Below are 25,903 nucleotides of genomic sequence, written 5' to 3'. Positions count from 1 at the left end.
CGTTGTGGCAAAGCCACCACCAAATACCAACGTGCAAAAAGACACAGACATGTTTTCAATTTTTCAGAAGTTTTATTATAAAGAAACTTCAGAGAAGCACTGGGCACTGAGACAGACATTTGCCAGGGCCAGGAAACAGCTGCAAACAACAAGAACCCAAACCCAAACCAAACCCCCCAAACCACGCACATGTTATGATAAACTGCAACTTGGTTTTCAAGTTTTCTTCATAAATAGATAGACAAAAGTCATAGTTGGCAATTTTAAATAGATGGACATATGGTTTAAAAAAAAGAAAAAAAGCCTCCAAGTGTGGCTATAAATTGTCCGGTCCTGGCTGTCCAGATGATGAAATGGTTTGGCAGCCGCTATTGTGCATGTCTCTCTTAAGATAAAACTTAAAAAAAAAATGTGCTAAGCATCATATAAAATGTTTTTTACCTTAAAGGAAACTACTTCCTTCCCCCCACAAAACAATTTTACAGATGTCTCCAGCACGGTTCTAGAACACTTAGTCAACTACTTACACGGAGCCAACAGTTCAAAGGGTTCAAAATCTTTTGCTCACACCAAAAAACTGCATTTGCACGTCTGTGGCTGGGCCGGCCCCTTGCCCATGCATCTGGGGGAGGGTTTCCGTTGGTCAGTGACCCGCCAGGGGCAGCCCATGTGAGCCGGGGCTGGGGCCAGACGTCCAGACATAGGGTACCGTGTGCAGGGCGAGGCGCGGGGTCCACAGTTACCCTGGAGCAAGCGGGTCAGCAGGCAGAAGTTTCCTGCAGGTTCTTTGGGCTGGTGGGTGGTGGGCTGCTCTGCACAGTCTGGTGGGAGGTCGAGGAGGAGATTCAGCCCTGGGGTGCTGGTATGTCACTGCTCTCTCTGGTCAGTCACCTGCCTCCTGCCAAGGCCTCGTTTCTGCTATCAGCCCCTCAGGCTCTGAGCAGTGCCCGTCCAGCAAGCCTCGGGCAGGGGAGGGCAGGCGGCATTAGGTGAGGTAGAGCGATTTATCCCTGGGGAGCAGGCTGTGGGAGAGAGGAGGGGCTGTCAGAGCTGCCATGAACCCACCCAGTGCCTTGAAAATGGGGCCCGGGGAGCACTGGGACCACTGCACTCCAGCCCTTTATCCCTCACCCTCAATGCAACTGTCCCTCTGAGGATGGATGAGGCACATGCGACTAGGCTCCTCTTGCTGTCCATCAGGCAGAACCAAACACCCTATCTAGAATCCCAGCAGGGGACCAACCGGTCTCAACCCTGGGGGATAGGGCAGCACTGTGTCCTTCATCGAAGCCCCTTCCAATGCCACCATTGCTCTTCTATCATCTTTGATCACAGTGTTTTCCTTTATAAGTTCCAAACAATTAAAAGAGGGCAGGTGCTCTTTATGTTTTTAGAAGAGGGCACTGCTGTGATCCAGCTCCGAGTTGGGTGTGAAGGGGCAGCCTCGGGAAGCTCTGACCTTCTGTGACATCCACAGCAGAAGTCCCTCTCCCCCAGCACTCTGACTTTTGGGAAGGGAAACAGGTGAGGGGAAAGGGCTGGAGTGAGAGGGTCAGCTCCTACCTGGGGTGGGGGAAGGGAATTCTTGCTGGGCTGAGTCTGCCCCCCATGTGGAATCCCTCCCCATGCATAGCAGAAATGGGGGCATGTGCCGTGTTTGTCTGCTCAGTGCCCGTGAGAGCTGGTGGGCCTGGCCCTGTGCTGGAAGGCTGACGGCTAGGGCTAGGGACAGCAGGTGGCCAGCAGCAGAGATGGCCGCCCGGCCAGCAGACATTAGTGTTCTACTTTTGAAGGTGTGGAGCGGTCGCTGGGACAGCCTCTCAGCGCTACATCCCCTATGTGTGGCCAAGGGATTCATTTGCCAAGGGACTGGGGACCCAGCTGGCAGGTTAAGGAGCAAGCGTGGCTTTTCCACGCTAGCTTTCCTCTTCTGCTGAGATAAAAGATCAGGAGGGAGTGTGCTGCGGACCCAGGAAGACTCTCTAGAGGAGGGGCAGTTGGCGTGGGTTGGAAAGGCTAAGAGTGCAGGGCGGGAAGGGAGGCCCGAGGCAGGAGGCCACACGAGGACTGGGGAGGAGCCACGTGGCACCGGAGTCTGGGTGTCTGGAAGACGGTGGGCTGCAGAGGGTAGGGGAACCCTCTAAGGTGTGGGATTTTCTTGGGTTAGACAGTTGGGCTTCACCCAGTTTCCCAGCTGCCCATTCCCCAGAGAACTGCCCTGCTGGGGGGCTGCACTCCCCCAGGGGCAGCCCACCGCCAGTGGCTGACAGACACAAGGGTACCAGAAGCCGCTCCCTGACCTCCAGGTGGGACCCACTCTGTAGTATCCCTCATGCTCCAGGTAGGATCAGGCAGAAGTGAGTCCCAGCTGAGGCCACGTCCTCGCTCAGCCCCTTCCCCTGCCCTGATCTGCCTCTCCCCCACCCTTTTCTCCTGCAAGCTCTTCCTCAACACATCAGTGAGGGCGCCCAAGTCCCTGCTGCCCCAGGCTCTGCTTCTAGGGGGCCTGGCGTAGCACATGGGACCCATCTGTGAATGTCACATGGGAGCAGTTGTGAAAAAAACAGGACAAAAGGAGAAAAAGCAAGACTGGAGACCAGCCTCAGTTTCCCAAGCAGGCCTCGGCATCAGGCCAGCTGAGTCCTTCCAGGCCCGCTCTGCTCCACCTCGTGTGCTGAAGGTGCTGAGCGCACGCTCCGCAGAGCTGACAGTCACTGCAGCCTCGCCCTGTCCCATGTCCCTCTTGGCCACGTCCATCCCTTGCCATCCCTTTTCCCACTCTGCCTGCATCGCAAGACAAGGTGGGTCCAGCATGGGATGGGAGAGGACTGACCTGCAAGTGCTGATGCCACACTCCCCGCTGGGGTAACTGCTGTCCCAGTCCCCGCCGCTCGTGGGGTTGGATGGGCCAGGTGAGCGAGATCCCGAGCCGCTGGGGAACTCAGAGATGTGAGGGAAGTCCTATGGAGGGGAGGGAGCAGATGTGAGCAGAGCAGAGATGAGGGACAGTCTCTGGCAGTGGGGGTGGGGAGTTCTATGTGTCTGAGGGTGTCCACAGGATCTCCACTCTGCCTCTTTGCCCCCAATGCTTCTGCCTGTGCCCCAGCACCGCACCTTTTGAAAAAGTCAACCCTTGTCTTAGCTGATAAGGGTGACTTTGTTTTCAGGGCCTTTCCTTTTCTGGGCCTCAGTTTGCCAATCTGTAAAATGGGGTTATTGGACTAAATGACCTCCGAGGGCTGGGCGAAACTTGTAACAATCTTAGGGAACAATTAGTGGGGGTGAGGCCTTGAAGGCTTTGGGGAGAGCAATGGGCTAGGGCTGATCTGGCAGAAGCTGCAGTTGCCTCAGCCCCTCAGGCCAGGGGGCCGTAGTGGACAGAGAATGAGAGGGGGACCTGGAACATTCTAAGAATCTCTCTGGCAATGGGTCCATTGCTCTGTGTAGCCAGTACATCTCAGGTAAGGTGCACTGGACCCACTTCACAGATGCGGTAACTGAGGCTCAGAGAGCTGAGAGGCCTAGGTTGAGGTCACACAGCTGGTGAGTGGCAGGTCCAGTATCTGAAATCCCAGGCTGCCTCCCGCCTCCACAAGGGGTCACAGAAGGGCTCGTTCCTACTGTGCCCTGCTTACCTGCGGCCCTGGGGGTGAGGGGCTCATGGCCAGCTGCACCTGGAGTGCCATGGGGGTGGGCAGGACGGGAGGCTGGGGGGTGGGCGACATGCTGACAGGAGGACTGAGGAGGGCGCCCTGTGCATGGGGGGGCAGTGGTAGCTGCTGGTGCAGTGAGGGGCTGAGCGGGAAGGAGGGTGGCGGTGGTGGGGACGCGCTGAGGCCTGACAGCAGCGACTTGGAGCCCAGCGTCCGGGCAAGACTGGCAGGGGAGGCTCCACTGCGGAAGGCCTGCAGGTCTGATGGCGTCAGGAAGGAGGCCAGGCCTGGCATGGCGTACACAGGCTGCTTGGGTGGGAGCATTTTGGCTGGTGGATTCGCCTGAGTGCTCTTGGCCTCACTGTGGTCTGGGGAGCTCTAGAAGAAGATGGAAACCAGTCACTCTGGAGAAGAGAGATAAGCCAGAGCTTGGGCTTGAGGCCAAGTGGTTCTGCAACCCACTGATATGGCAGTGGGATGGCTCTCTGGCTCCTTGGGGGACACTGTGGAGTAAGCAGAGATCACTATGCGGGGTCTTTAGTATACTTGGCTCTGACCATCCAGCCATCCCCTGCTTTATCTCTGGGGGGTGGGGAGGTTCCCCTGCCCATGAGAGGCGGCTGGCAGGGAAGCCAGCACCAGCCAGCTGAGCCGTCCTCTATTCATTCTCCGCACTAGCCTCAGGGCCTTTGCATGAGCTGTTCCCTTGATGGGAACACCCTCTTTCCTCAGCCTTTAATGGCCAATTCAGATGCCTTCTCCTCTGGAACAGCTTTCAGGACAATACCCCTGCCTCCACTGTGGGATCCACAGCCGCATTAAGCCTCCTACATTGCTAGTGTAGAAAGAGAGCAGATGGAGTGGTCAGGAGTAAGGCCAATATGAAAACTGGCAAGACTTAACAAACTGCATCATTTCAGGCAAGGTGCTTGACCTGAGTATTAGGTTCTTGTTGGAAAATTTCAGCAAGATGAACACATGGAAAGTGCCCAGCCTGAGCCCATACACCATGACCATGTGGGTCTCAACCACCCTTTCCACCACCCACAGTGCTGGCCATTCCCATAGGTCCCACTCTACCAGGGCTGTGGGTTCCACTACCTTGGAGACGAGGCTAGCCCTGTAGGCTGCCAGAGCCTTCAGATACTCCTTCTTTGCCGCTTCAGTCTTCCTCTTGTAAGCCTGAAATATCCAAGACACGGGCAACACTGAGGACAATGTTATGGGGGAGACACAGTGCTGGGGGCTGGGATGGCATGGTTTCAAGGGCCGTGCATGGATGAGGGAGCTAGGATCAGAAGCCAGGTCAGTCACCCACTGGTCCCTCTCTGGGAGCACTGTACAGGGATTATGGAAACCAGGCTACATCCCAGTTCTTCAGCCAAGCTGCTGTGTACCCTTGGGCAACATGCTTCACCTCCCTGGGCCTCAGGGTCACATCAGCACAACTGAGTATGTAAAGACAAGGCCCCTTGAAACCACCTATTCTGATATAGCACAGCGCAGATATCTTAATGTTGCACCACCATTATTTAACATCTTTTTCTAGAAATTCTAGTCAATGTAAATGGGAAAAGAAAACAAAAAATTAGAAATATAAATATAGAAAATGAGGAGACAAAATTATCATCATTACCATCATTTGTAAAAGATATATATATATATATATATATACACACACACACATGTGCATATTTATAGACAGATATGAGAGTACGTCAAAAAGTTCATGGAAAAATAGAATTGAAACATAATATAAATCTTTCATGAACTTTTTTTTTAGACTTTTTAAAATCAACATACAATATAGTTGATTTTCGTGTCCTTTTATCAATTCCTCTTTTTCCTCCCTCCCTCTCCCCCCTCCCCCCCACCAACATCATATCTGTTCACATCTTAACAAAATCAAGGAACTGTTGTGATTGTTGTGTCTTCTTCCCTCCCCACCCCATTCATTTGTTTATTTACTTATTTATTTTTATTAGTTCCACAAATAAGTGAGAACATGGTATTTCTCTTTCTGTGCCTGGCTTATTTCACATAATATAGTTTTCTCTAAGTCCATCCATGTTGCTGCGAATGGTAGTATTTCATTTTTTTTATAGCAGAGTAGTATTCCATTGTGTAGATGTACCACAGTATCCTTATCCACTCATCCGATGATGGTCATTTAGGCTGGTTCCAACTCTTGGCTATTGTAAATAGCACTGCAATAAACATGGGAGTACAGGTATCCCTTCCATGAACTTTTTGAAGTACCCTCATATAGACAGATATATACAGATCTCTCTCTCTCTCTCTCTCTCTCTCTCTCTCTTTCTTTTAACATTAAAGACCCAGGAATTAATTTTAAAATAATTAGAAATGATAACATAGTTTGGCCAGGTGGGTAGTTACAAAATAAATTCTTAACTTTTTTATGTATCAACAAAAATCCGCTAGGAAAATGGGGAAAAACATGCCATTTATAATGCATCAAATAAATGGAGAGATATACCAAGTTCTTGAATGGAAATAAATATATACCAAGTTCTTGGATTAAAAAAAAATTTAAAAGACCAGAAAGGTCAATGGAAATAAATAAAAAACTCAGAAATAGTACCAATTGTAGGAGGTAAGACCCTCAACCACCTTTGTTTGCCCCTGGGCTGTGTCGGATGGGGTCAGAGGGAGCACCTGGTGGAAGGAGCCTCTGGGGATAGAGCACCTGAGATCAAATCCCAAGACTGTGTATAAAAGGAAGTCCTTCCTCCCCCCTGCAAAAAACTAAAGTCTTCTTAGGAAGGGGAATGGGTGCCAACAAAACAAGCAAACGAAAGTGACAAATGTCCCTACAGCAGAAGTTGGCGGTGCCCTGCCCATATCCCCAGGCCCTTACTACTGCACTGCAAACATGCTCCATGTCTAACTGCCAACAGCTGATCCTTTGCCCATGGGGTCTTTCTGGTAGCAGAAACCTGGTCTGCCATGTGCATAGCAGGCAAGAAGTTCTGGAGAATTAATGTCCCCTGGAGCAGCTCTCAACCAATGACTGACAGAAGCTGGTGTACACCCAGCACCCTTGCCGCTCACACGGGACAACTCCAAGACCTGGCATGCTCCACTCTGGCTGTGCAGTCCCCATTGGGACCGTGCTCCTCTTGCCTACAGAGGTAACTTCTTTGACAAGGTGCCCTTCATTGGCCGCCTTCCTTTCCCTGTCTCACTTCCCCATTCCCCTACAAGCAGATTTCAGGATCACCTCACAAATAAACTATTCTCACTATAATATATTCCAAAATTATTTTAAATTTTAGAATATGATAAAGGAGGCATTTTAAATAAGTAAAGTCAATAATCCATCTCTCTAGCCCTGGGCCTGCTACTCTTCCCATGTTTCCCAGCTCAGTGAATGGCATTTTCTATGGGTCTCCTATCCCATCCACTTGGTCCAGGCCACCGTCATCTCCCACCTGGACGGCTATGGACCTGCTACATCCACTCCAACATGCCTTCATGCAGCCAGACTGGTCTCTCCTCTGCATGAATCTCTTCAACTCTTCAGTGGTTTCCTCTCCTCTTAAAACAAGGACCCAAGTCCTTCCAAGGCCTGCAACGCCCAGCTTAGTCTGGCCCCTGCCAGCCTCTGCAGCTCTATCTCTCCCATGTGCACTCTCACCATCTCCTCCTAGCCATCTGGTCTCCTTTCAGTCGCATGTGCTCTCCAAGCTCCTTCCCTTACCAGCTCTCCCACCTGGATCTCTTCCCCTTCCTCAAGGGAATTCACCCTTCAGTCTCACCCAGACTATGTCCTTCCCCCTCTTTCCCCGCTCAGGTGCACAATAGTAATTTTATATTTACTTATTTGGTAATTGGACCAATATATCTTATGTCAACAGCTCAACTGAGCTTCTTGGTTCTGTGAATCTGAATTCCAATTCTGACCCTACCCTGTCTCATGATGGTGGCTTTGGGCACGTCACTTAGTCTCTTGGTGTCTCCATCTACTCCTATTAAAAATACGAAAGCAATGGCTACTCCTCAGGGTATTGTGAGGATTCAGTGAAATGAGGGAGGGAGAGACCAGCCCAGTGCTCAGCCCAGACACGAGCTTGAGAATGGCAGCCAGCACCCCCTGTTTAGAACTGGCAGGCACCTAGCTTCCCGGTTTATAGATGGGCAAATGGAACCCAGGAAAGACCTCTGCAAGAGTCTCTAGTCCCAGAGGCTGGGCCTGCTTCTGGAACTTCAAAGTCTGTCCCTGAGTGCAGGACCACAAAGCCTTGGGGGATGACCCAGAAAGGGATCGAGGCTCACCTGCTTCTGCTCCTCACCCAAGCTGTCCCACATGGAGGCCACAATTTTGGACACATCCCCGAAGGTGGCACTGGGGTTCTGTCCCTTGATGGCGGCCTGGGTGTCTCTGAAGAAGAGCGCATAGGCTGACACAGGCTTCTGTGGCTCGTTGGGGTCTTTCTTCTTCTTCTTCTTTGGGTTCTTGGTCTTTTTTCCTGGGTCAGCTGAGGGTCTCTTTTCTCCCGAGATCTGCCCAGGTGAGAGGAGTCAGAAAACCAAAGAAGCCCATGGCCCTCCTGCCCAAGGAGATCCAACGCAGCCTCAGGCCGAGCTGGACTTTCCTCTGCAGCTCTGTGTGCTTTGTCCAGTCCCAGTCACACACAGGCAATGACAGGGGGCTGCCATCAGCCGGGGCTCAAACACTGACAGGCTGACCACTCACTAGGTGGGGGAGGCGATGGACAGATGGACACACACAGAGAGAGACAGATATATACACACACACACACCCACTCTGGGTAGGAGCCCTGGGTGTTTGTTCAACTCATCAAAGAGAATCAGCATGGCTGTAAACTTGATTCAGAGAAACACAGAAGGAAGAGAAGTCTTTACAGTCACCGAAAGAATGACAGAATAAAATTACTAAATTACACTTAAAACTAGTTATTGCTCTATAGAGCAATAAAACAATCACCTTTGGGACTTTTAATCTTTTCTACTGGACAGAAATCATTTGAAATTCTACAAGGCAAAATTAATTTGCTTTGTAAACAGACAAAAATCATTTACATCTCTATCATTTTTTTCCCCAAGTTAACATCTGCCTTTGCAGAATTATAAAATCCCTTATCAATAATGAATAATGAGTTGAAACGAAGGGCCATTTTCCCAGAGAATCGGGGAAGTCTTGAGTGAGTCTGTTAAGACAACGCTTTGGCATAACACTAAAAGAATGTGCGTCACTGGGGGGCCTATTTCCAAGTTTTGGATATACTTGTACAGTTGACCCTGAACAACACACAGGTCCACTTATGTGCAGACTTTTTCCAATAAATACAGCTGGCCCTCCATACCAACAGGTTCCACATCTGTGGATTCAACCAACTGAGGATCGAAATATGCAGGATGCAGAACCCGCACACGCAGAGGGCGACTTTTTTCATGCCCGCGGGTTCTTCAGGGCCGACTGTGGGACTTGAGCATCCACAGATTTGGGTATTTGTGGAGGTTCCTAGAACCAATGCTCCACGAACACCAAGGGAGGACTGTATATATTTTTCTTAACTGCTGTTCACCTTGTTATCACGACTAATCCCCAAAGATTATTCCTGGTTACAAAAGGTCAGTCTCCTCTACCACATTTCAGCTGTGCAACTTTGGGCAGGTGACTTAGTCCCCTGGATCCCTGTGAGGTGGTTGGAAGGGATGAGGCTAATGTGACGGTCATTGGGTCAGCCCTGGAGCCAGTGGCCTCACCTGGACAGGCTCTAGGACCACAATCCTGTGAGCGCCTGGCATAGGGTTTCCACGACGGGGGGTGGGGGTGGCTAGGATGTTCATCACAGACCTCAGTGGGTCTCTGTTAGGACCCTCAGGCCACATAGGGACCAGGGACTTTGGTAAAAGGCCCTGGATCCTGGGGTGAAGACTGTGGCTCTATGTGCCAAGAAGATGGAGGTGATACCGTGAACTGACAAGGAAACCATGGCCAGTGGACAAGACTCCGGCCTCCACAACTGAGGGACAGGGAGGGGCAGAGTGTGTGGCAACATTGGTTCTGTTCCTGAGACTTTCTCTGCAGCCACCCATGTTTCCAAGCCTCAGTTCTACAGTGTCACGAAGAGGCCCTAACAAGACACGGATGAAGATGCATCTTGTCATTAATGAAAAGCTGCACAGACTTGGCTTTGCAGGTGGTTAAGGGCACATACACCAGAGTGCAACTGCAACCACCAGCGTTTGAATCCTGGGTCTGCCACTTACTAGCTGCATGGCACTGGATAAGTTACTTAACTGCCCCATGCCTCAGTTTCCCCATCTGCCAAATGGAGATTATAATACCTGCCACTTAGGATTGTTATGAGGATTACACGAATGAATACATTATGTGCTTAGAACACTATCTGGCCCATTGGGAGTATTTTAGAAGTGTTTGTTAAAGAAAAAGTTAAATGAAAACTGTCCCTGCCTGGTCTATGATAGAGCCCTAGTTATCCTAAGGATGAAGCTGGACCAGGATTCAGGGGTAACTTCCCCCACCCACCCCGTGCAAGATGTCAGAGTCTAATACCATGGGTGCCATGGTTACTGCCCCAGGCCTCCGCAGGGCAACCATGTGGAAAATGGTGAGGGGCCTTTATGAAGAAGAAAGGGCAGGAGTCACAGGGTCAAGCCTTGACTGTACCAGGAGCTTGTTGGGAGATTCTGGACCAACACTTCCCTCCCTGGCCTTTTGGGGCCTCTGTCTTCCTGCGCAGTAAAACAAGATTCTCTCCAGCAAGAAGGAATCTTTGGAGTCAGTGCAAGGAAAAGACCAGAGCCTGGGCCGGTGGTGGCTCTGAGCACTGACATGCTCCTGAAGAGGCTGTACCACCTCTGAACTCTGGGGATGTTGCGGGGGCGTGCCCCCAACGGGGGGTCATTTTTAGTGTCCCATTCCTGAGTTCAGTGCTGATACCCTGGGTCCAGAGGTGCCCTCTGCTGAACTACATATTTTTTGTCAGAATATTTTCTCCTAAGAGGCCAAAATGGCATAAGATATGACCCGCAGGATCTTGCTGATGCCACTGGTGTCACTGAAATGACCCACTGGACATGCAAGAATAAGACTGAGCCATGTTTTCACAGCATTTTCTCACCACATCCCCTCGACATTTGCTGGAGTTTTCTCTGCTTTATGCACAACACCACAGGAACACACAGGGGACAGAACAGTCAAGGACACTTAGTGAGTTCAGCAGCTGAAGCCCAATGTCCCAAGGCCCCTGAGCAGGTGTTTGGCCAGCAGCCCCTGTTTCACCGGCTCATTTTCTCCCTTCTTGGTTTCCAGCAAAAGCTACAGCCTCTCTTCTCGTCTTTTCTAGAGGGAGACGATGCCCATTTCCCCGTAGCAAGAGGGCAACTTAAGGCATCTTAAGGCTTTGTCTCTCCACCCCATTTACCTTGAAATGGGCTTCCGACTCCTCCTCCTGAGTTGAACTGGAGGGGGATGGGGTCGCTGACTTGCTCCCTGGGGGTGACGGGGAGCTGTGGGCGATGCTACTCCGGATGCCCATCTGAGAGATGAGCTGGGACTGGCTGAGGGCGCTCATGTGGCCGGTCAGCATAGCTGGGCGGCCCAACAGGGGCCCTGGTCGGCCTGAGTCGTAGGCGGCAACCTCCGAGTGGACCATCTCCTGGATCTAAGAGAGAAGGACAGGGCACTTCGAGTTAGAAAGGATCTGCCCGGCCACACCATCGCATCTGCGTGACGGGACTCAGAGGAGGGCCCACTGTGGCTCCCCTGCGGATCCCCACTGGATGAATCTCGAGGGGGAGTTAGTTCCTTTCTACTTTGACCCCTGCATGATTCGGTGCACTTGTGGGGGGGACTACAGCCCCTTGTCCCTTTGCCATTCTGGTGACATTCACCCTGGACAGATGGTGACCCCTTCAGCCCTTGCCAGACAGATCAGTCCAGTTGTGAATGGATCATTTTGTGACGTGGAGCCTTCACTCCTGGAACATGCTATGTCCCAGCAAAGGGCACAGATGCTAGACACTGGCTCTTTTGAATCCTGATCCTGGCACTTACCAGCTGGGTGACTTTGGAAGCTACTTAACTTCCCTGTGCCTCAGCTTCTTCATCTTTTCCAAACCTACCTTCTAGAGTTGTTAAGGATCATGTGTCTCTGGCTGGCATATGGTGAGCCCTATTTTGTGTAAGGGTTTGTTAAATACATTGAGTAAATAAATTCCTTGATAAAGTTGAGCACTTTTTATTTTATAGGCCAGTAATTTTCTTATTAACTCCATGCCCACGACATTTTCTAACTGATTATTTCTGGAATATAAGCAAGCTACTGATTTTTACATATAACCATTTCCCATACTAAACATCTATTTAAAAGTGTGTACTTTTGACCTAAATATAAATACGTATCCACACACTTCAGCGAGGCATACCAATTTGCATACGCTTATCATTATTTTTATTTTCCTCTGCATCTGTGGTTATTCTCCTTTTCTAATTTCTAATGTTTCATACCTGTGTTTTCCTCTTGCTTTTTCTTCATTAGGCAGACTAATGGGTTTTCAATTTTATGCGGGCTGTTTCTTTTTTCCTCAAAAGAACCAAATCTCAAATTTATCACTTCTGTTTCTGTTTTCTAATTCTTTAATATCAAATTTTATCTTTAGTAATCCTTCTTCTGCATTTTAAAGATTTATAATTGTCACTTCCTCCTCAATTTTGAGTTGCATTTTATTTATTTTTTAATTGACAGATGACAAATTGTATATATTTATGGTGTACATTGTGATGTTTTGATGTATGTATATATTGTGGCATGATTAAATCAAGCTAATTAACACATCCATCACCTCACATACCTATCCATTTTTTGATGAGAACATTTAAGATCTACTTTCTTAGCAACTTTCAAGTATACTGTACATTATGATTAATCAAAATCGCCATGCTGGACAGTAGATCTCCAGAACTTACTTCTCCTGTCTAACTGAAACTTTGTACCCTTTAAGCACATCGCCCTATGTCCCCACCCCCAGCCTCTGGTTACCACTATTCTACTTTCTGTTTCTATGAGCCCTATTTTTAAAGATTTCACATATAAGTGAGATCACACAGTATTTGTCTTTCTGTGCCTGGCTTATTGAGTTGCATTTTTAATTAATTTACTTCCATTTTCCATTTTTAGTAATATGTTAAATGCTATTAATTCTCTTCTGAGCATGCTTTCAACACTTCTCATAGAGTCATCGTGTAAGATATCTGTTATTGTTTTTTATGTATTTATTTTTAAATTTCAGTTTTAATTTCCTCCTTGATCCAAGAATTGTTTAGGAAGAGTCCTGAAATTTCTAAGTGGTTAATTTTTTTGTGTGTTTCTTTTCCTTTTGCTACTTATTTCTAGTAACAAAAGTGATCAAAGAATGTGGTCTATACTATTCGAACTCTTGAGAATTTGTTAAGATTTCCTTTGGGACCCAAATATGATTAAATTTTAAACACATTCCACAGTACTCACAGGCAAAGGGTAGGCTGTGTTTGCATATTTATGTCACAATGTAATATTTACCTATTTGATCAGCAATGCTTACATTATTTAGATTCCTTTCTTACTTTTTGGCTCTTTAATCTGATACAGCCCTGTCTAGGTGGCCTACAACTTTTCTGCTTCTTTCAATATCTCCCTTTAGGCACTCTTGTATGGTGTTGGTGGGAATGTAAATTAGTACAGCCATTATGGAAAACAGTATGGAGCATCCTCAAAAATGTACAAATAGAACTACCAGTATCAATAGAACTACTGACGATCTATCAGTCCCACTACTGAGTATATATCCAAAGGAAAGGAAATCAGTATATTGAAGAGCTATCTGCACCCCTATGTTTATTACAGCATGATTCACAATAGCCAAGATATGGAATGAGCCTAAATGTCCACTAACTGATGAATGGACAAAGAAAATGTTTATTTACACAATGGAATACTACTCAGCCATAAGAAAAAAATGAAATTCTGTCATTCACAGCAACATGGATGAGCCTGGAAGACATTGTGTTAAGTGAAGTAAGTCAGGCACATGAAAGATAAATACCACATGTTCTCACTTCTATGTAGGAGCTAAGAAGTTGAGCTCATAGAAATAGAGAGTAGAACTGTGGTTACTAGAAGCTGGGAAGGATAGGGGGTAAGAGAGAATAGGGAAAGGTTGGTTAACAAATACAAAATTATAGCCAGATAAAAAGAGTAAGTTCTAGTGTTCTATAGTAGTGTCAGGTTTCTATAATTAACAACTTATTGTATATTTTTATTTTTATTTTATTTATTTATTTATTTATTTATTGTCTTTTTCGTGACCGGCACTCAGCCAGTGAGTGCACCGGCCATTCCTATATAGGATCCGAACCCGCCGTGGGAGCGTCGCTGCGCTCCCAGCGCCGCACTCTCCCGAGGGCGCCACGGGCTCGGCCCTTATTGTATATTTTGAAATGGCTATAAGAGAGAAGTTCAAATGTTCTCAGCCCAAAGAATTGATAAATGTTCACAATGATAAATGTGCTAGTTACCCTGATTACATTACATTGTATACATGTATTTGTTTTTGTTTGGGGAATTTGGTGTTAGTTTTTATTGCAAAAGGAATATGCAATTATATCTTTATTATGGATTGATTTTTTTTTTTCAAAGCAGCATGGGAGGTTTTTATTCAGGAAGAGGGGAAAGTTTACAAAATAGTAGTTTTGAAAAACACAGATCTTTAAATCCTTCCTCCCTTTCTCGTCTCTCCTCAAGTACGAGGTTTTGTATTTTCTCTATTGTTACAAAATGATTGTGTCCCATTCTGTTACCAAAACTACATTTAAAAAAATTATCTTCTTGGGCAGGACCTAAAAATGTTGGGTTTAACAGGAAATAGATCTTGATAAAATAAAGTTACTTTCACTAAAAAAAAATTATCTTCTATGCTCCTCCAAACCTTTCATCTGATAGGATTGTAGGGAAGAGAGACAAAGCATTTTCATATAAATGTCTGGATAGATTTTCCATTTCTGAGAAAAATGTCATTTGAATTTTGATGGGGATTGCATTGAATTTGTATATCACTTTGGGTAGTATGGACATTTTCACAATGTTGATTCTTCCAATCCAAGAGCATGGGATATTTTTCCATCTTCTTGTGTCTTCTTTAATTTCTCTCAGCAGTGGTTTGTAGTTCTCATTATAGAGATTTTTCACATCCTTGGTTAACTCAATTCCTAAGTATTTTATTTTTTTAGTGGCTATTGTAAATGGGCAGGCTTTCTTGATTTCTCATTCTGTATGTTCACTATTGGAGAAGAGAAATGCTACTGATTTTTGTGTGTTGATTTTGTATCCTGCTACTTTGCTGAAATCATTTATCAACTCCAAGAGTTTTTTTGTAGAGGCTTTAGGTTGTTCAATATATAGGATCATGTCATCTGCAAACAGGGACAGTCTGATGTCATCTTTTCCAATCTGGATGCCCCTTATTTCCTTCTCTTCTCTGATTGCTCTGGCTAGTACTTCCAACACTATGTTGAATAGGAGTGGTGAGAGTGGGCATCCTTGTCTAGTTCCTGTTCTTAAGGGAAAAGCTTTCAGCTTTTCCCCATTCAAGATGATATTGGCAGTGGGTTTATCATATATAGCTTTAATTATGTTGAGATACTTTCCATCTATACCTAATTTATAGAGAGTCTTTGTCATGAATGAGTGTTGAATTTTATCAAATGCTTTTTTTCTATATGGAATAACAAAAGACCATGCATAGCCAAAGCAATTCTGAGCAAAAAAAATAAAGCTGGAGGCATAATGCTACCAGACTTTATACTACAAAGCTATAATAACCAAAACAGCATGGTACTGGCATAAAAACAGACACACTGATCAATGGAATAGAATAGAGAATCCAGAAATCAACCCACACACCTACAGCCATCTGATCTTTGACAAAGGCACACTGGGGAAGAGACTGCCTCTTCAGCAAATGGTGCTGGGATAACCAGACATCAATATACAGGAGAATGAAACAAGACCCATACCTCTCACCATATACTAAAATCAACTGAAAATGGATTAAAGAATTAAATATACACTCTGAAACAATAAAACTTCTCAAAGAAAACATAGGAGAAACACTTCAGGAAGTAGGACTGGGCACAGACTTCATGAATATGACCCCAAAAGCACAGGTAACCAAAAGAAAAATAAAGAAATGGGATTATATCAAACTGAAAAGCTACTGCACACAAAAGAAACAATAACAGAGTTAAAAGACAACCAACAGAGTGGGAGAAAATGTTTGCAAAATATACATCTGACAAAGGATTAATATCCAGAATATACAAGGAACTGAAACAACTTTACAAGAAAAAAACAAGTAACCCAATTAAAAAATGGGCAAAAGAGCTAAGTAGGCATTTCTCTAAGGAAGATATACAAATGGCCAACAGACATATGAAAAAATGCTCAGCATCACTCAGCATTTGGGAAATGCAAATCAAAACCACACTGAGATACCATCTCACCCCAGTTAGGATGGCTAATATCCAAAATACCGTGAATGATAAATGCTGGTGAGGTTGCAGAGAAAAAGGAACTCTCATACATTGTTGGTGAGACTGCAAAATGGTGCAGCCTCTATGGAAAATGGTATGGAGGTTCTTTAAACAATTGCAGATAGATCTACCATACGACCCAGCTATCCCACTGCTGAGAATATACCCAGAGGAATGGAAATCATCAAGTCGAAGGTATACCTGTTCCCCAATGTTCATTGCAGCACTCTTTACAATACCTAAGAGTTGGAACCAGCCCAAATGTCCATCATCAAATGAGTGGATACAGAAAATATGGTAAATCTACACAATGGAATACTACTCTGCTATAAAAAAGAATGAAATACTGCCATTTGCAATGACATGGATGGACCTTGAGAGAATTATATTAAGTGAAACAAGTCAGGCACAGAAAGAGAAATATCACATGTTCTCACTTAATTGTGGGAGCTAAAAATAAATAAATAAATACACAAACAACCTGGGGGGGGGGGTAGGGAAGAAGACACAACAATTACAATTCCTTGAAGTTGATATGACAAGCGAACAGATATGAGGTTGTTGGGAGGGAGGGGGAACAGGGAGGAGGGAGGGAAGTCTTGGTAATGGGCCACAATAATCAACCACATTGTATACTGACAAAATAAAATAAAATTTAAAAAATAAAATAAAAAAAAAGAAAGAAAAGGAATAGACTGTATTTCTTCCAAAGTAGGAGAGGGAAAAATCTGAATCAAATCAAGAGTGGGGGGCAGGGAGGGCGGAGAGAGCAACAACAACAACAAAATAAATAAAAAGAGAGAGAGACAAAGCATTTTCATTAAACAGTATTTTTGTATAGCCAGAAAGGCACCTCATATGTAGGAATTGGTCAGGATGCTTGCTGGACTACCTGGGTCACTTGAAGATGCCCAAAGTAAAGGACTTATTCTCTCATAAGACCATCAAAAATTGAGATGCTGATTAACTCTATATTTCTGATAGAGTCTAATTACATTTGTAACTTGTGATTGCTGCCAAAATCTGCAAGTTAGTGCAGGACACATCAAAGAAAATGTGACCCCTCTATCCATTCCTGACTATGGAACTCCTGACGACCTCTGGGGGAGGTTTTAATTCGGTCGGCTTGTGTGAGACTTTTCAGATTAATTGTAGTTTACATTAGACTGACAGCTTGACTTCACTCTCCTCACATGTCTTCTGTTGTACATACCGCAGTAAGACAGTTTTATTATTAATTGCAGCTGTCCCCAGAAAGGCATTGATCTTTTCTAGACTGTTCACTGAATAGCTATAAGAAGAAAGGGGCTGGACATCAAGTAAAACTTGATGTAAAGATTTTTATTTTTTATTTTTTTTCTAAAAGGTGACCGGTAAGGGGATCTTAACCCTTGACTTGGTGTTGCCAGCACCACGCTCAGCCAGTGAGCTAACCGGCCATCCCTATATGGGATCCGAGCCCGTGGCCTTGGTGTTATCAGCACCACACTCTCCCGAGTAAGCCACGGGCCGGCCCGATGTAAAGATTTTTAGATATTTTTGGAAACTGAGAATTTCATCCTGACCAATTCCTAAACATGAGGTGCCTCTCTGGCTGAGCTACATAAAAATGCTCTTCTATGAACTTTTTATTATTATAAAGTGTCTCATTTTTTGTCTTATTTTTGCCTTGAATACAGAGGAGACTGATATTAATATTGCTACCCTTGTCTGAATATTTGTTTGAATGCGTCTGGAGTGTCTTTATTTCTGGGAAACTCTTTTTTACATATCTCTTAGTTTTTCTTTGTTAGGGTTATCTTTGTCAAATGTTGGTGTCTGTGTTATCATCAGCTTTAGAAAAAGAACTGAGATGTTTCCCTTTTTCTTTATGCCCTGAAACAGCATAATTAACATAGAAATTATATTTTCCTTAGAGAAAGTAAAGACTTTAGATATAAAACCATTTGAGGCCCAGTGATTTTTTTTTTTTTTATAATATCTTTCATGGCTAATAGGTCTATTTTAGTTTCCATTTTCTCTTGGGTCAGTTTTGTTAATTTATATGTATGTATATATACATATACACCAAATATATAAATATACATGTATATTTTTTAGAAAATAGTCCATTTAATCCACATTTGAACACTTAATCACATATAACCTAGATAATACCAAATTTTTAATCCATTCTATGTTTTTTGTAGTTAAATCCTCAGTCAAATTTGTAATATTGTGAATGCCTATTGCTTTAAAAATTTTACCTTCTCGAGAAAGAGAGAAAAAGAGAAAGAAAGAAAGAAAGAAAGAAAGAAAGAAAGAAAGAAAGAAAGAAAGAAAGAAAGAAAGAAAGAAAGAAAGAAAGAAAGAAAAGGCTACAACAATTCATTAAACTTTCAGAAGGAGAGAACAAACCTAAGGTTATTAGAGATGGTGCGGAGGGAGGAAGGGGTTTGGGGAGGGACAGGTCGGGTAAAGGGCTTAAAGAAAAATCATGACTCATAACAATGAATATGCTAATAATAACACAAAATAAAATAAAATAAAGATGACAATAAAAAAACCTTTTTTTCCTTCTCAAAAGTTTATATATTTTAACTATCAAAAGAACAAGTTCTTATATTTTAAAAAAATCAGTTTGACAATTTTTATGATCATTATTAAATTCTGCTTTCCTCTGTATTAATGTTGACCTCAAGTATTGTGTTGTTGTTTTTAGCTAGCTTTTCAAATTAAACTATTTATTTATTTTTACATTTTCTTTCTTAGCGATAGTGGCAGGGGTTCAAGCAGGAGGAATTTTACCATGTGGGGGACATTCGAAGACAATTTTGGTTTTCACAACTGGGGGTTGGGGGTTGTGCTACTAGCATCTAGTGGGTAGTGGCCAGAGATGCTGCTAAACCTCCCAGAGTGCACAGGACAGCTCCTTGCCCCACCACCCCCAAACAAATAAATGTCCTAAAATGTCAGTATTGAGGAGGTTGAGAAACTCTACTCCACAATCATGATTTTTTCCCCTGAAAAGAATTTTAGCTGCATCATATAAATATTTTTAAAATACTCTGCAACCGAAGACTTGATTTTCTTCTTTACCCTATAGTTATTTGGAAGAGTGTTTTCATTTAACGTATCTCTTTGTTATGGTGTGCAGAGAACATGACTCCTAGAATTTCACCTTTTTGGAATGTATTGAGGTTTTCATTATGGCATAGTATATGATCAATTTTTGTAAAATGTTCATGTACATCTGAAATAATGTTTACTCCATAATGTAAAAATTTATATGTCTATTCAATAAACTGTTTTGACTACTTTAGCTGTGAAATCTTTAGAAAAATGAGTTAAAGCCTGCCATTCCTATTGTGTTCTCATCAGTGTCTCTCTAGAATTTAAACAGGTATTTTTTTATATATAGATGTAAAATTATTCATTCCTTAAATGTCCCAGAATGCTATATCTTTATTATGGCTTCTCCTTATTCATAAAAAAACAAGCATCTTTGCCTCAATTAATCTTTTTGTCTTGAATTCTACTTTATCTGCTATAATTATCACTGTTTTTTCTAGTTTTATTTTTGTCCTGTATCATTTTAAGCGTGCAGCCTGTAAACAGCATATGGTAGATTTTGGGTTTTAATCTAGTTCTTATAATATATTGTGATATATATTTTATTACTACATTAATCATAAAGAGACCTGAGAAACAGACTTAAAGTGAACTGTGTTAAAGGGTGGATGGTTTTAAAATCTATTCTCTAAACATCCCCCTCTTCCCACCCCAGCATGTACACACTCTCCTTCCACAAGTCTTAAACAAGAACCTGACATTATTTCCTCAAGGGCAAATCCACCTTAGGGTTCTGTGTTAGGGCTTCTTTTGTTTTGATTTTCTTCCCAGCTGCCTGCTTCAGAATTCTTCAATCAGATATTCCTGACTTAGTAATTTAATACCTTGCCAACACTTGCTAATGACAGATTTTTGAATTTTTGCAAATACGCTAACTGTGAAATGCTCCTAAAGTCATTCTAATTTGCACTGTTCTGGTTACTAGTGAGGTTGAACACCTTTCCACAAGTTTACTGGGCCATTTGGGTTTCTGCTTATATTGCTGTTGGGAGTGTAAAATAATAAGATAAACACTTTAAGAAACAATCGGATAATACTCAGTACTTTAAACATGCGCATATCCTGTAACCTAGTAATTCTAGTCCAAGATATTTACTATAAAAAACTTTCCCACATGCATAAAAAGACATATATATTACAAGAAAAATAGTGAAAAACATTGAAATGAACAAATGAGTGTCCTTTGAGTGGAATGCTGGGCATTGTCTAGGGGACCTCTGGGGTTATCTGAGTGTATAGAAGTGTGCGCCTTCATCTCTGACGAGGCTATTTTACAACTTTGTAAGCTGCAGAAAATTATTAATGCAACTGATTGTATTCTTTAAAAATGTTTACACTGTTGTAAAATAAACATAATATAAAACGTGCCATCTTAACTATTACTAAGTGTACAGTTCAGTGGCATTCAATACATTCACATTGTTGTGCTACCACTACCACCATCCATCCACAGAATTCTTTTCATGTTGTACAAAAACAATAACTCCCCATTTATCCCTCCCCCAAGCCCCTGGCAACCCCCATTCTACCTTCCGTCTCTGGAATTTGACTACTCTAGGTACTTCATATGAGTGGAATCATATGAGTACAAGGTACTTTAAGAAGTTCGTGCAAAAACAGGATGGAAAGATAATATGAATCTTTCCATGAACTTTCTGAAGTTACCCTTGTATTTATTCTTTTGTGACTGGCTTATCTCACTTAGCACAATGTCGCCAAGCTTCATCCATGTTGTAGCATGGGTCAAGATTTCCTTCTCTTATTAAGGCTGCATAATATTCCATTGTACGTACATTTTGTTTATCCATTCATCTGTAGACGGACACAAGGGTCGCTTCCACCTTTTGGGTGTTGTGAGTGATGCTGCTATGAACACGAGTGTACAAATATCTCTTGGAGATCCTACTTTCAATTCTTTTGAGTATATACCCAGAATTGAAATTGCTGGATTATATGGTAATTCTATTTTAAATTTTTCGAGGAACTGCCATACTGTTTCCCATAGTGGCTGAACCATTTTACATTCCCTCCAACACTGCACAAAGTCTCCAGTTTCTCAACATCCTCCCAGCACTTGTTTTTTTTTCTCTCTCTCTCTCTTTTTTTTTTTTTTTTGATAGAAGCCATCATAATGGGCATGAGGTGGAATGCAACTGATTCTTTTTTAATTTTTATCATTTATTATTAGCATATTCATTATTACAAATTGTGATTTTTCTTTTTGCCCTTTACCTGACCTGTCACTTTCCAAACCCTCTCCCTCCCTCCCTTCCATCTCTAGTATCCTTAGGTTTGTTCTCTCCTTCTGAAAGTTCAACATATTGTTGTGGTCTTGTCTTTTCTTTCTTCTTTCCTTCCTTCCCTTCTTTCTTAGCACCCAGTTATGAGTGAGAACATGTGGTATTTCTCTTTCCTTGTCTGGCTTAGTTCACTTAACATAATTTTCTCCAGACTCATCCATGTTGTTGCAAATGGCAGAATTTCATTCTTTTTTTATGGCTAAGTAACATTCCGTTGTGTATATATACCACATTTTCCTTATCCAGTCATCCATTGATGGATACTTAAGTTGGTTCCTTGTCTTGGCTATTGTAAATAGAGCTACAATGAATATGGAAGTGCAGGTATCCCTTCGACATGATGATTTCTATTCCTTTGGATTTATACCCAGTAGTGGAATTGCTGGATCCTATGGTAGTTCTATCTGTAGTTGTTTGATGAAACTCCATGCTGTTTTCCACAATGGCTGTGCTAATTTACAGTCCCACCAATAGTGTAGAAGAGATCCCCTTTCCCCACATCTTCCCCAGCATTTGTTATTCTTGGTCTTTTTAACAATAGCCAGTCTAACTGAGGTGAGATGATATCTCAGTGTGGTTTTGATTTGAATTTCTCTGATGACTATTGATGCTGAGCATTTTTCATGTGCCTGTTGGCCATCTGTATGTCTTCCTTTGAAAAATGTCTATTAATCTTCTTTGCCCATTTTTTAATTGGATTATTTGGTTTTGTAATGTATAGTTGTTTGAGTTCTTTGTATATTCTGGATATTAATCCCTTGTCAGACGTATAGTTTGCAAATACTTTCTCCCATTCCACAGGCTATCTTCCTACTCTGTTGATTGTTTCCTTTGCTGTGCAGAAGCTTTTTAGTTTAATATAATCCCATTTGTTTATTTTTTCTTTTCTTGCTTGTGCCTTTGGGGTCAAAAAATTGAAACAGAAGCCATTCTCTCAAACTCATTCAATGAGGCCAGCATCACCCTGATACCAAAACCAGATAAAGATACAACAGAAAAAGAAAATTACAGGCCAATATCAATGATGAACATAGATGCAAAAGTCTCAACAAAATATTAGCAACTAGAATACAGCAACACATCAAAAACATTATACACCATCATCAAGTGGGTTTCATCCCAGGGATGCAAGGTTGGTTCAACATAAGCAAGTCAATAAATATGATTCACCACATCAATGAAACTACAGACAAAAACCATGTGATTATCTCAATAGATGTGGAAAAAGCATTTGACAAAATCCAACATGAAGGGTCATGATAAAATTCATGATAAAGAGTCTGAGCAAATTAGGTGTAGAAGGAAATTACTTCAAGACAATAAAAGCCATTTATGACAAACCAATAACCAATATCATCCTAAATGGGGAAAAGCTTAAAGTTTTTCCCTTAAGAACAGGAACAAGATAAGGATTCCCACTCTCACCACTTCTATTCAACATAGTATTGGAAGTACTACCCAGAGCAATCAGGCAAGAGGAAGAAATAAAGGGCACCCAGATTGGAAAGGATGAAGTCAAACTGTCCTTGTTTGCAGATGACATGATGTTATATATAGAAAAACCTAAATATTCTACCAAAAAACTCTTAGAGCTGATTAACAATTTCAGTAATGTTGCAGGATCCAAAATCAACACCCCCAAATCATTTTTGTACTCTAATAAGAAAGTAGCAGACAATGAAATCAAGAAAGCAAGCTCATTTACAATAGTTGCCAGAAAAATAAAATACCTAGGAATCAATTTAACCAAAGACGTAAAAGATCTCTACAATGATAACTACAAAACACTATTGAAAGAAATTAAAGAGGACACAAAAAGGTGGAAAGACATACCATGCTCTTGGATGGGAAGAATTAACACCATGAAAATGTCCATTCTACCCAAAGCAATCTACAGATTCAATGCAATCCCTATCAAAATACAAATGACATTCTTCACAGAAATAGAAAAAGCAATCCTAACATTCATGTGGAACAACAAAAGACCCCGAGTAGCCAAAGCAATCCTGAGCAGAAAAAAAATAAATAAATAAAGCTAGAGGCATAACACTATCCAACTTCAAATTATATTATAAAGCTATTGTAACCAAAACAGCATGGTACTGGCATAAAAACAGACACTCAGATCAATGAAACAGAATAGAAAACCCAGGAATCAACCCACATACTTACAGCCAACTGATCTTTGACAAAGGCAACAGGAACATACAGTGGGGAAAAGACTGCCTCTTCAATAAATGGCACTTGAAAAATTGGACATACATATGCAGAAGAATGAAACTGGACCTGTACCTCTCACCATACACCAAAATCAACTCAAAGTGGATTAAAGACTTAAATATAAGACCCAAAACCATACAATTACTAAAGGAAAATATAGGGGAAACACTCCAGGAAGTAGGACTGGGCAAAGATTTTATGAATAAGAACCCAAAAGCAACTGATTCTTGTCCATAAAAATGCAAACAAATTTTGTCTGGTGGAGATATAATTGATCCCACCCTGTAGAAAAGATGATTCCAAACATTATATTCTATTGCTCTGTAGATATTAACCAGTTTTGCATTTACTATATTAGCAAATTTATTTCAGCATTCCTGACTGCCTACATATGTGTTTATTCTTCAGGTTCTCCTTTGAACCTACTGTAGTATCTTACTGGCTTTCTCATTAATAATGAGTTAAATAAACTTTGACATTTTTATATTTATATGAAAGTCATGGTGTTACCTTTCAAAAATTACACATTACAACAAAGATGATCACTGCAGCATTTTTCTTAATTCCAGAAAAATTGGAAATAATCTACATGTCCACCAACTGAGGAATGGCAAAATTCTGTGGTATATACACATTGTGGAATTCTGTATAAAGTTAAAGAGAACGACCTAGAGCTACATCCGCCAGTGTGGATAAACCCATAAACAATATTGAGCAAAAAGAGTTTCAGGAGAATACATACAGTATAAAACTTTATGTATGTGCTTAAGATGTAAAACATTACTATCAGGTGTTTAAGGATATATAAAAATGTAGTAAAAGCATAAAAACACCAACCACAGAACAGTGATTATTTCTTTCTGAAAACAGAGAGATCAAAGGGAGCTTAACTTGTATCTGTAATATTTATTTCTACAAAATACATAGCCAAAGCAATAATAGTAATAATAATAATAATAACATGGGCTCTTCAAAGCATACTATAGAACTTAAGTGGGAAGGGTTCTGGGAAGTCTGGGAGGAGGGAAACGTGGGCATCCACCTGCTTAACTGGCCATGCTATGAACCATGAAATGTCTGGAGTCAGGTAAGCTAAGCCCCTAATCTCCAACCTGGGCTCCAGACTCCTACGTCCACTTGCCTAACTGACATCTTCCCTTGGATGACCCACAAGCACATCCAACTTAACACGTTGCAAAGGGAATTCTTCATTCACCTTAAATCCATTCCTCCCCCAGTTTTACCAAAACAGTAAATGGCACCATCATTCTTGCTGTCGCCCAAGCCACAAACCTGGGCACCAGCCTTGATTTCCCTTATAACCTCCCCCCAGCCCCAACCCCACCACTTTTGACCCTACCTCCACAATAAACCCTAAATCTCTCACACTCCTCTCCCTCCCAAGACATTGCCATCTAGAATATGTAAACCAGGCCATACTATTCTGCTTCTTAAAATACTTCATTGGCTTCCTGATCGTCTCAGATTAAAATCCAAACCAAATAATAACAATAACAATAATAATAGTGGATCCTTTATACTGCAAAGTTTCCTTAAATTAAAAAAAATTGCACTATGATATTTTTACATGCGGGGAATATTTTTAATTTTGCTGATACATGGCAAGCTCTTTCGAGTTGAACATTTTCCACTTTCTTTAGATAAGAGATATTTTCTACTATTCATTTGAGTATTGCCTTTTTTTCCCCTGAATTTCCTATTAAACATGTTTTAAGTCATTAAGATCTTTTATCGTTTCAGTCACAATTTTGAGCTCTGTAACTTCTTCCACGGAAATTTGAGAGAAAAATCTTGTGCTGCTCATCTTTGCTTATTTGGTTACCAGCAGTGTTCATTTCTTTTACTGATTTTTTAAATCCAACCATCATATCATTTATCTTAAAGTAATCTTTCCTGATGATTTTTTCTCACCACATGGATACATTATATAATTGAAGTTTGTTAAGAGTGAGCATTTACCACTCCACCCCACCCCCAACTTTTTGGAGCAGGACCCTCGAATGCATCTTCTTGACAAC

General features: G+C 42.5%; 1 protein-coding gene across 2 annotated transcripts in view; it reads right to left on the bottom strand.

The window, feature by feature from the left end:
- Positions 1-259: 259 nt before the first annotated feature.
- The window catches only part of TOX2 (TOX high mobility group box family member 2), a 146,966-nt gene continuing 121,322 nt past the window's right edge, over positions 260-25,903 (bottom strand). For both annotated transcript variants that reach the window (XM_063108865.1, XM_063108864.1), the window contains exons 4-9: positions 11,090-11,329; positions 7,950-8,177; positions 4,755-4,835; positions 3,636-4,031; positions 2,834-2,961; positions 260-1,022 (exon numbers count right to left, since the gene is read on the bottom strand). In XM_063108865.1, coding sequence (XP_062964935.1) covers positions 986-1,022; positions 2,834-2,961; positions 3,636-4,031; positions 4,755-4,835; positions 7,950-8,177; positions 11,090-11,329 — 1,110 coding nt within the window. In that variant the 3' untranslated portion in view covers positions 260-985. The remainder of the gene's footprint in view (positions 1,023-2,833; positions 2,962-3,635; positions 4,032-4,754; positions 4,836-7,949; positions 8,178-11,089; positions 11,330-25,903) is intronic.

The sequence above is a fragment of the Cynocephalus volans genome, chromosome 1 (assembly GCF_027409185.1).
Source record: "Cynocephalus volans isolate mCynVol1 chromosome 1, mCynVol1.pri, whole genome shotgun sequence".
Classification (NCBI taxonomy): Eukaryota; Metazoa; Chordata; class Mammalia; order Dermoptera; family Cynocephalidae; genus Cynocephalus; species Cynocephalus volans.
Note: the sequence above shows the minus strand (reverse complement) of the source record. Positions and strands in the feature narration are given on the sequence as shown.